The 12,458-nt window shown below is 35.8% G+C and overlaps 1 protein-coding gene across 1 annotated transcript in view; it reads right to left on the bottom strand.

The window, feature by feature from the left end:
- bmp6 (bone morphogenetic protein 6) overlaps positions 1-12,458 on the bottom strand; it is a 66,182-nt gene that overhangs the window by 23,771 nt on the left and 29,953 nt on the right. Inside the window, exons 2-4 of the mRNA XM_048174256.1 lie at positions 8,989-9,181; positions 2,612-2,760; positions 1,388-1,582 (exon numbers count right to left, since the gene is read on the bottom strand). Coding sequence (XP_048030213.1) covers positions 1,388-1,582; positions 2,612-2,760; positions 8,989-9,181 — 537 coding nt within the window. The remainder of the gene's footprint in view (positions 1-1,387; positions 1,583-2,611; positions 2,761-8,988; positions 9,182-12,458) is intronic.

A 12,458-nucleotide genomic window follows, 5' to 3' on the forward strand; every position in this document is an offset into this window, starting at 1 on the left:
GAGTAACGTTATAACATCATTTTCAACACTCTCAAATGTATCTAATATGATAAACAGAGCTGCGTTACCTCATACTCATGACCGGAAAAGCGGTAATCGGCGCCGGCGACTGTGAGAAAAAAAATTTTCCGCTGGCTCGTGAGGCGTGTGTTGCGCAATCGCTCCAGTGGTTTCGTTCAGCTCCCACAACACTGCTTCATACTACAGTAATGTTAATAATCGCATCCATGAACATGATTTCTTCCTGAGTCCTATCCCGATTGTTTCCACCGTCCATTGAGGTGAAGACCACATGTCCCAAGATTCTGTGCTCAAACTCGCCGTCATCAAGCTACGTCTTTGTTTAGGCCTCTAGCGACCTCTAGCACCTTTAATTGGTCTTTTATTTCATTAATATTATATTATCTGCAAATAGATTTTTCTTTAAACTCCATCTCTTTTTTCTTTAAAAATAAATATACTTTAAAGATTTGAAGTACACAGAGAAGATTTCCATCTCAAAGAAGGCGGAGTCTCAGAGCCACTCCTACCTATTGAGTGATCACCAAGGACCAATGATAGTTTACCAGCCAGAGCAAACTTTTGAGCTGTTTTGAACTCCCAAAATGAACTTTGTTTTGGTCTGATTTTGTTCGAAATGACATCACACCAGTTCGTTCTTTGCATTCTGGTAGTTACCAAACCTTGGCACTCAAGGGACCGACTGGGTTTCTTTTAAATGTTTGTGTCATTCAACCAAATGTGTTATTAATCAGCTATAAACATGTCAGCAACAGTTTAGCAAACTTAGGCTAGTTGACCTGAAAAAGGAAACTGACCATAAAGAAAGACAGTTTACACTAATTTTTATAGAGCCCCTTGTGGCAACACTGATAATGCATTGTGTACTTGTATTGTGTTTTTTAATGCATTTTGTAATGCAACAATGCATGAAATCAAGCTAGTTTAGCTAAAAGTGTTTTTGCGTTCATGTATGGTGTAATTTGTTCCTAAAAGCTTAGGGTCCCATGTTCACGCCAATATTAAAAAGGCCTTTTTTTCTATTTATCTCTTAAAGGTTCAGATTGAGGCCTGGCAAAAGACTTCAAATCAGGACACGTGATGTCAGGCCTACATATGTGCTGCTTCCTAAATGAATTCTCGAAAGGATCTTAAAGATATTTATTAAGTCCAGATTTCAATTATGAAGGGGTATATCTGGACTCAATAAAACTCATCAGACTCGAAAACATCCCCAAACTATCCAGGTCAACATCTCCTGAAAAATTAAAAGAGACTGGATGGCTGATTTCTGCCATGCTTTGCATATTAAACTTGTATTGTTTAGAAAAAGAAAAAAAAATAGGAAGGGGCTTAGTTCACAATATAGGAAATACAAATGGCTAACCTGTATGAGCTGATCCTTTTGTCGCCTCCTGTGGACTGTTGGAGCGATTGCGGTTCTGTTGACGACGTCTGCCTGTCGACCGGGCAGTGCGAATACGGACTTCGCTTACTTTGAAAAAGGCCACCATGAAAGGCTGCCTCTCCAGAGCGCCATCACGACCCACTAAGCCTGCTTCCTTGGGACTGATGCTCCATCCTTCAAAGAGAAGAAAGTACTATAGATGGGGTATCCATGTCCAGTTTTAGATGCAAAGATGCCAATAAGTAGGGAATCTCTTTGATAAGTGCTGTTTGTTCACGGTCACATCAGGCCTCATAATAACAAAGTTTGTGGTAACATGCAAATGTTTTTTGCAAATTGCAAATCAAACAGAACTGAACTCTGAGTTAAAAAAGGAAATTAAAGGTCCCGTTTTTCGTGGTTTTTTGAAGCTTTGATTGTGTTTATAGTGTGCAATATAACATGTGTTCATGTTTCGCGTGTAAAAAAACACAGTATTTTTCACATAATTTACTTATCTGTATACCGCTGTTTCCACTGTCATAAAAACGGGCTGATGACTTCCTTGTTCTATGAAGTCCCTCCTTCAGAAATACGTAACGAGTTCTGATTGTGCCAGCGGTTCCTGTGTTGTGATTCGACAGCTCTGAAGCGCACCGTACCCGGAAAAGTCACGCCTCTTACCATAACGTGGAGATGCACGCGCTCAGTGTTACTGTAAACATGTCTTTAATTTTACCCTATCAATTTGAACCGGAATCAGACCCGGTGATTGGACTGCGGGATGAAAATAACAGCGTTTCGACGACATGGCGACAAACACACTCTACAAACGCAACTCTTGTGTATTCCTGTGGGCGGAGGTTAGTCAAAAAACTGTTTTAGTGACGTCATTAAAGAAGGAAGTAGAGGGATGTAGTCCAAACTGCCCGTTCGATGTAGGCGACTTCTGTTAAATAAAATATCTTGCTTGGCATTGAACTTTGAGCTTTAAAATTTTACAGATTTTATTTATACTCTAACAACAACATTACACACTAACTGAAGTTTGAAACATGGGATCACGAAGAACGGGACCTTTAAAATGAATAAGTTTAACTAGGCAATGAGGACTATATTATACACAGCCAAAAAAAAAAAAAAACTGGCACTTGTTTGGTTGATGCTGACATCTTTGCTCATGGTGACTCATAGGCACCCAGTATTAAGTTAAACTTATCTTACCACTGCTGGTTTCCACACTGATCTGTAGACCCAGGTTGTGATGTGGACTCATCACCCAGAGATTACTAGTTGCTGTGATGTCAAACTCCAGCCAACCTTCTTCAGCCGCCCACAACCTGCGAGATTCCAGCAGAAACAGGTCGGCATCCCTGCAAATGAACAAGTCTGGAGATCAATAAATGTTATAAACACTATTTACATGAATCAATGACCCTGTTTAATAGTGTTTTATATTCTTTATTATTACAAATAATAAAGTAAAAATATATGGAATAAATGGTAATAATAATAATAATATGCATGCAAATGGTAGAAAGAATAAGTAGCTGTCAAAGCAAATGCAGATGCAGTTTAGAAGAAATTATAACTGTATTTTGCAAACACATTGGTTTTAAAGAGAAATGTTCGAATTAATCGTATTAATTAATACATTTATGAATAATTTAATTTAAAAATAACATTAAAATAAAAATTATATTTCCAATTTAAATAAAATTAGACCAGCCTAATTTGATTTAAACTGGAAATATTCTTTTTAAAATAAATTATTCATAAATGTATTAATTAATACTATTAATTAAAACATTTCTCTTTTTATACAGTATAATTAGGCTGGTCTAATTTTATTTAAATTGGAAATATTATTTTTAATTTAATATTCTTTTTAAATTAAAGTATTCATAAATGTATTAATTAATACAATTAAGTAGAACATTTCTCTTCAAAACCAATTTGTTTGCAAAATACAGTTGTAATTTCTTCTAAACTGCATCTGCATTTGCTTTGACAGCTATCATTTATGCTTATTCTTTCTACCATGTGCTTGCATATTATTATTATTATTACCATTTATTCCATATATTTATACTTTATTATTTGTAATAATAAAAAATAAATATATGGAATAAATATATAAAGGAATAATGGTCTTATCTAGCGAAACAATCTGTCATTTTTAAACGATCGATCAAAATGTACACTTTTTTGACCACAAATACTCGCCTTGCACTAGCTCTGCAATGCGGCACGCATTACGTAATCTTGTTGAAAAAGGTCACACGTGACGTAGGTGGAAGTACCGCGGTACAGCAAAATACTCCATCTCATTTTCTCCTCCAACTTCAAAATCGTTCGACATCGTTGTTTTACTTTTTTTTCTTTTTTTTTTTTTGTAAAGGCCGTTTGGCTTAGTTTTTGTAGACACTGGATCGGTACTTCCGTCTACATCACACGTGACCTTTCCAACTTGATTACGCAATATGTTGCGCAATATGTTGCGTTTTGCTAGACAAGACCCATATTCCTCATCTGGGATAGTGTAGACTCATTTGAAGCTGCACTGAAACTGCACTTCGGACCTTCAACCCGTTGCACCACACTGAAGTCCACTATATGGAGTAAAATCCTGGAATGTTTTCCTCAAAAACCTTAATTTCTTTTCGACTGAAGAAAGAAAGACATAAACATCTTGGAGGACATGGGGGTGAGTAAATTATCAAAATAATAATAATAATAATTCTGAAGTGAACTAGTCCTTTAAGGCATGTCTTCAACAGTGAACGATATTAAACCAAATAACAGTTTGTCAAACTCAGAGAAGCTTCAAGTCATTGAGTTGAAAACAGAGGTAGTAGCCTTACAGGGAGGCCAGTCCCATTATAGTAATTACACACTATGCATGGTAATAAGCATTGGCCGGGTCGCTTCAAAGCTGTCGGTCACACAGGTGTTCTGGGAATGTCCCTGTAGCCCCTCGTTATTGCTCATTAATTAGAGCTGCACTCTAAGGAGCTCCATATGAGGTTCTTCCCTCCGGTGGTTCACACGTCACATTCGACATGAATGCATCATACTTATGCTGACTCATACTGTTTAGTGCCACCAGTCACACAGCTTCACCTGGGACGGGGTCCGAATAAGACCACAGGGGAGCTGCCGACTCTAAAAGCCCCACTGTAAAGCCTCTTATAGACACATTAAATTAACTGGAATAATAAAGTCAGAAGTGTCAGGGGCTTTTTTTGGTTTCATAAATCGCATTTATTGCCTCTGTCATTGGCTGTTGTTAAAATAGGCCTATAGTTTAATAGCTTCACGCTGCCATTGCATGCATACAGGACCGTCTTCACATATGGCTTGGGAGGGTTTTCCAAGGAGGCCAGATGTACATGAAAACAACCAGGGATTAGAATATATACAAACAGAAAAGTAATAACTCCACAGTCATGGCAAGCTGGATTTTTCATGAGGTATTGATGGATCGTCATGAAAACAGAACCTGATTTTAAAATAAATACAATTGGCAGTGTTTAAAAATGCATCTCAGATTTCTCCAAAACAGTTTTGTTCCCAATATAATGACATATGAATGCATTCACTGATAAAATGTATATTCACTATGAGTGGCTTTGGATATAAGTGCCTTCCAAATGCGTAAATGTAAATGTATAAGCTCAAATAAAACTTTTCTTTTAATTCCAAGTTTTTTGCAATACAAAAAAAATGTACAGTATGTTGATTCATTATATGTCAAATTATCTAGTTTCCCAATATTAAAGGTTTTATCTGATACTTCTCTCTACAGAAATTGTTAAATTATGCAGTAATGCGATTGCTGTGAATCAAACTGAAGGCAAACGTTTATCAAGGTCAACTTAAAAGAGAGAGAGAAAAAAAAAACATTTTAATGTAATTACAAGGGAAAAGAGTAGTTTAAGTGAACTAAACTTTTCTAAAATATATTCACCATGGTACTGTCAACTCTTTAGTTACAGTCAACATGACCTGAATCAATGTTTTAAATTAAACAGCATTTAGTTACATTCAATTGTAAATTTGTAAATGAGAGGCAACAAATAGTTGAGGGTGCACGTCAATGCAGTACTAAAAACAGATAAGTTTTTCCTTTGCATTTTTCATGTACATATACGGAGCAAGTTAATTGTGCGCACAATTTAGCAAATCGAGGGAACAAATTAGTAAATCGTGTGCACGATTTATAAATCGAGGGGACAAATTAGTAAATCGTATGCACGATTTAGCCTCCTATTTTTTTCCTGCATGTCCAACGCTATCTCATGACCAATTTGTACGTATTTTATGAGGTGGCTAATTCATATGAATTTGTACGACCTCACTCATATGAATTGGTATGATCTGTCTAAATCCCAGTGACGGGTAGGTTTAGGGACGGGTTTTGGTGTTGTCAACTCGTAAAATACGTACGATTTAGCAAAAAACTTATGAATTCGTATGAATAAGGTTGCATGAATTTGTACGAATTAGCCACCTCGTAAAATCCGTATGAAGGTTACAATGTTGTCAAAAAGATCCCAGTTCACACGGATCCACAAAAATGACTAAAAATGCTGTATTATTCATGCCAGGTCAGTAGTTGGCGCTGTCACTTTGAAAAGAAACACAATGCACCTCTAGACTGAACACATAATACACATGCGCATGACGTCACCGTTTTCACGAATTCGTGTTTTTGTAGTTTACACAAAGACAATAACGGTATTGTTTTCAAAAACTTTGAAATCTGTTTCAAAAGTTTGCATTTTCAGGCCCCCAAAACTCCTTTGTCGTGTAAATGAACGGCCAAAACGCATAAAACGTTTTGAGTTTTTAGTTGAAAATGGTGTTGTGTAAATGGCCTCTTAATCCACATTGTGTTTACAACTATACTCCATAAACTTTATTAGAAAAATAGGATTGGTCAGTAACTGACATTTTTAAACCAGGCTCAGTGAAGGATCAAATTGCAATAGCTTAAAATAGCATATCATGCTGATTTATGTAGCCTATGCAAAGAATACTTGATGACCTACTATATTTGCCAAAGTGTGCATTATACAACAGAGAACATTATGAAGAATACAGTTTTCAACCTTGCAGTAAGTAAAGCCTGAGAGTGACTCTTTATTTATTACCAGACTGTTAGAAGACACTTTTTGACATAAACAATGAAATAGTTTTTGTTTCCAATCTAGACCAATTACTACCTTAAACATGCATGTAATGAAGTCAAGTGACAACAATTTGGCATAATGATTTTCAGTGTTGGGGAAAGTTACTTTTAAAAGTAATGCATTACAATATTGCGTTACTCCCTAAAAAAGTAACTAATTGCGTTACTTCGTTACTTTTTATGAAAAGTAATGCGTTACTTTACTTTTGCGTTACTTTTTCTCACCGGGGCTGGGCTTGCTTGTTTGTTTGTTTTTTTTAATAACAACAAAAAAGTTCTATTTTTGGCAAAAAAGGCCCTTTCACACCAAAAGTGAAATCAATAAGCCTCAGGCTGAAGGAAAAGCATATTTACATCTGTACAGTAGAGGGCGCAGCCCAAACAAACCTTTCAGATGTGCTGCCGTTCTGGATTTAAGAAGAATAGGATACAGGAGAAGGAAGTTCTAGTTCTTATTTCTAAATCTTATCTAAAGTATTTCTGCTTATTAGTATGGTTGAATTAGATATATTGAAGGTCAGCAGCAAAGACATTGGTTAATAATTGAGATTAAATACATAAAGTATATTTGTGTAATTTAATATAGTGAATTATTACAGGTTTGCAAAAATTCTGAGATTGCATTTCACTGTTTTTATTCATTTTGAGGAATACTGAATAATTTCGTGCAAGTGAGATGAGTAAATGCATGTTCACATTCACATAGAACTACAATAACCATCATACTTACACAGCGCACACAATATCTCTGCACTTTATTTCTCTCAACATGGGGACAACATGTCAGTCAATAAACTTGCGTTACTTATTTGAAAAAAGTAACTTAGATATTTTGTTGTAAATTGAAAAAGTAATGCGTTACTTTACTAGTTACTTGAAAAAGTAATCTGATTACGTAACTTAAGTTACTTGTAATGCGTTACCCCCAACACTGATGATTTTTTATTTTACTTTTATTTTTCATACTGATTCCTACCATTAAAATAACAGACAGGCTACAGCAGTATGCAAGCAATTAATGGAAGATGGGGGAGTGTCTGAAAATAGTTTTTATTTCTAGTGGTGCAAAAATGGAACACCTTTAACATATTAAATATGGTCCAGATAAACAACTAATGTGTGCATTGTTGGGAATCACTTGAAAAATGCTCTTACAAGCCATTGTTTCTTTACATTTAAGAAGCTTGTTGACTTGAGGTTCACTATACTTCTGTTGTAGGTCAAATCGTCTTGCCACATGGGCTAAATTCAGCCAGATATACAGCCCCTCTGCACCACCTCCATAACCGAGTTATTTTTTTGCTTCATGGATTAAAGGCTTACACACTTCAGAAGTTTCTCTTAGCCATCTTGTGCATCTGCTTAGCTTAGCTATACCGCATTTCCCCCACCAATGTGTTTTTTAAAGATCACAAACCATAAACACAGTAATTATGCTGTTAGAACTTGACAAGTTTGCAAATTAATCTGTTTGTAAGCAAATACATTTTGCAAGCCACACAGTATTTGGGATTTACAGGCAGAAAGTGGCATGTAGGGAAATACCACAAAGCACGCTATAATTTGCATCAAGGTAAACCTAGTTGTACAGTTATACAATGACTGGTGATACATAATCTCAAGATATGGCTAAAAATAAAAGGTTTGTGGAAAAACAGTGTGTCCATTGTTCAACTCAGGATGTACACCAAATGAACACTTTGTGATAAACATTAGAAAACTATTTGGGAGAGAAACATGTAGTTCATTTAGCCAGAGATTTTGGCTCTGGCCTTTGTTTCTTGTTTGGTGCCTTTCTTGGTTGAAAAAAAAAAAAGGGTAGTCTCATAATCACACCTTATTGGTGTGTTTTGAACACTTTAACGGTCACGCCATCTGCCTTTCTCAAGGAGATATCCCTCCCACCACCCACAAAGTCAATGTTTGACGTGTGTTGGTGGGTTCTTTTTTAGACGCCAAACTAAAGCTATTTCAGTTGTGCGTTGTGGTCGTGGCCGTAGTCTACATAAAGTACATGGTAGACAACCTCTGCTGTGTTCAGTGAGGGACGCCTGGGCTTGATTTAAAATACAGTCAATTACTCAGCTTGAAAGCCATGGACAAGTGCAAAAACATAAATATTTTTACAACTGCATTAAATTTTATCATATTTAAAATACAGTATGTATTACAACTATATACTGGTGCACTATTTATTTAAAAGTGAAGTTATTGCACCGATACCAATTTAATAAGATGTAAGTTTTAATGAAGTTAGAAGACCCAACTAAGTAAACTTAATTTTCTAGTTGTGCTTTACACACCTTTGAATGAGATCATTATATCAACAGGTCAGACTTTACAGTATAGAAAATGAAGAATATGGAATTTTATAGAATATCATTTTGAAATTTAGCTTCTTCTTTACCTGTCTGGGTGTTCCCCAACGACCTGGAACACACTAAGTAGGAACGTCTCATTGCGGAAGGCCCTGGTGACACACTCCTTGTAGACCCTGAATTCTGCAGCTGTGATGGCCTCTCCCTCTGGGATCTGGGACAGGTTGAATTTGAACTCTTTATGGTGTCGTCTCTGTGGAGACAGCTCCCTGTCATTTTCCACTGTTAAGACACAAAGAAATACAATTAGATGCTTTAGTGTGCTTGACAAACTGCTATTAACATATAATATGCATGTTTGCATACTCTAGGTCACAAATGTATTATACAGTGGAAAGAATAAGTTTGTGATATCTGAATTTCTGCTCTGATGACCCATAAAATGTGGTCTGATCTTCAAATTAAGATTCAAGACATTGAATGATCATTGCCAAGGCAGGCTGAACCTCTGTGTTACCTCCAAAAGCTAATTGGTGTCAATTAAGGAAATGAGATTGGAAGTGTGGAAGTGTCCACAGATGACCTGCACTTTTAAATAAAGGCACACACGGACAAATCTGTTCTTCTCAAGAAAAATCGGTGAGTGTGTACCAAATCCTCGATCGTAAATGCTTTCACAAGACTTTAAAAACACATTACAGAGATGCACAAAGCTGGAAAAGGCTACAAAAGCATTACTAAAGACATGGGTATTTATCAGTCCATGGTAACTTTTCTACAAATGTTGCAAATTCAGGACTGTTGCTACTCTCCCTAGGGGCGGACATCCTGTTAAGATCACTTTTAGAACACAACAGGCAATCCTGAAAGATGTGAGAAAGAACCTAAAGATAACAGCAAAAAACTCCAGAAAACTCATCAAACTACAGAAGTCTGTTCATGTGTTGAACAACATGAAGCAAACCACTGCTGTCTAAAAAAAAAATAAAAAATTGAGTCTCATGTTCACCCAAAACCACCTGGATTTTCCACAACATTTCTGGGAAAATATTATTTGGACAGTTAAGACAAAAGTTTAACTTTTTGGCAAAAATGCACAACAGAGGAAAAACCGCATTGCATACAACACCAAGACTCCAAGAAGGAGCATCATGGTTTGGTTTGGCTCTGCTTTGCTGCCTCAGGGTATAGACCATCCATTGAAGGAACAATGCATTCTAATATATATTATATATATATATACAGGGCTTGAGCTCACTCAGCATTTTCACTGGCCACAATTTTGCTGTTGGAAAATAACATTTTATATGATTAAAGTCTTTGGCATGCTTAAATTACTTGATTTTGAGTCATTTTACTTGGTTTACAAGATTTAAAACCCTTTCAAACTTTCAAATGCAGATTGACCATCCAAATCAAGACTAAATTGTTTATCAGCTGGTATGTACAGGTGGATAATATAAGCATAATATGAGAAATTTTATAAGCTATTTTTGTTAGGCTATATAAAAAGAACAAAGAAGCAAATTACAAATAGTAAATTTAAAAAAAAAAAAAAAAAAAAAAAAAAAAAACTTTTTTCAGATGCATAGGTTTATTTAACGTGTATACATTTATTTAACATCTTTTGTCAGTTGATTAACATCAATGACATATATAATTGGGGTGCTGAATGTATGGACGTAATATACTGACACATATTCAGTTTTTAACCAACTGTTTTACGTACACTTAAGCGATAACCACGATGGGCATTTTGACATCTGTGTGTGCGTGTATTTGACTGTTCAGGTGCAAGGAGAACTGATCGCGTGCGCTCTCTCTCTTGCAAGAGAGAGAGTTCTCCTTGCACTGAATAGTCAAATACTAAAAAAAAAAAAAAAGAGAGCGCTTCTGTTGTGTGTCATTCAGGACGATTCTGCCTATCCAGCCTTCACTAACAGCAAGTTAATCGATAAAGAATAGTGATTGAATTGTAACTTTGTGATACAACGAGCTTGGCTACCTTTATTTGGCTGTAGGCTGAAATTATATTCAACCCGCCAAAGTGGCTAGTGGGAGTGGCTGTCTTACCCGCCACAGCTGAAATCTACCCGCATTTGGCGGGAGTAGTCAAGCCCTGTATATATATATATATATATATATATATATATATATATATATATATATATATATATATATATATATATATATATATATAAATTATATATATCAAGACCTATATATCAAGCTTTAGAGAGGTTGGGTGATGCAACAAGACAAGGGACCCAATACCAACTAAAGAATGGCTGGAAAAGTGAAATTTAAAATCAGTTGAGATGCTGTGGCATAATCAAAAACAAGGCAACCCAGAAACATTGATACACTGAAACAAATTTGTGTGGAGGGATGGTCTAAAATTTACCTGAAGTCTTATGAACAGCTACAGAAAATGTTTGGTGGAGGGTTAACACTAACTTTCTCCACCTTGCAATGTGAATGACTACTTACAGTGTAATGTAGTCAATAAAAATGTGAAAAGTGAAAAATTGTTTGTGTTATTAGTCATGTCAGATTTTATTTACTTATAATTGTAAGATCAGACCACATTTTATGAGTAATTAATGCAGAAATTCAAAAACATTTATTATAGCTCATTGTCTCAAAATTAATTGCCTTTGGAAAGCAACTTTCATTATTCGCATCTCTTGCAGTGAATCCATGGCAGACAAACTCAAGTCTTGTTCTCTGTGCGTAAAGATCGGTGGTAAATCCAGAAGAACAAATATTTCAATAAAACTGTCTTCTCCTCTCGAGTTGTTGCCTAGCTACAGTGGAAAACAGCTACCGCTATAAGCTAGTATTCTTGTTGATGGTACAAACATATTGCGGTTCAGATGCAAAGGTACAATGTGAATAGAGACCTCCAGGGGCATGGGTGTGTAAACAAACTTGGATTTGGAACAAACAATCAAGCCAAATGTTACTGTTTCAGAGACAACAAATACATTGTTTCTTTACAATACTATGACATGATATAATAATATACTATTCAATATAATATCCATGCACTGTTATAATCAAACATTTAGTTCTATTGCTTTAGCTATCACACAATATTAGTGAAAGAACAACATGTAACCAGTAACATTAACTTTTTCTTTTCACATACCTAAACATTATAAAGATGTGGTAAGCTATGTACGCTCAATAATAGCCTATAATTGACTGACCTAATTCACCCATATGGTCTATACATACGCATTTATATTACAGCACCACTTCACAGAGCTTCCAGATGTGCAGGGCATGTGCTGTAATAATGATTCACTATTTCTGGTAGAATACTAATTCTTTATTTATTCAAGCTGTTCCCACAGCAAAGGACATCACAGAAATTCATTTATCCACAGTTTTAAGTGCTAGCAGCCACTCATGCAGAAAAAGGAAAAAGGGGAAACTGTGTCAAGAGTGTGTTTTCTCGTCAGATGACAGCTTTGTCATTCTGCTGTGCTACCATTCCCTTCATGTCACAGACAACCCTTTCTCTTGTCCCTCCTATAGACGACCCATGGGCTGT

This window comes from Megalobrama amblycephala, linkage group LG22 (genome assembly GCF_018812025.1).
Source record: "Megalobrama amblycephala isolate DHTTF-2021 linkage group LG22, ASM1881202v1, whole genome shotgun sequence".
Lineage (NCBI taxonomy): Eukaryota > Metazoa > Chordata > Actinopteri > Cypriniformes > Xenocyprididae > Megalobrama > Megalobrama amblycephala.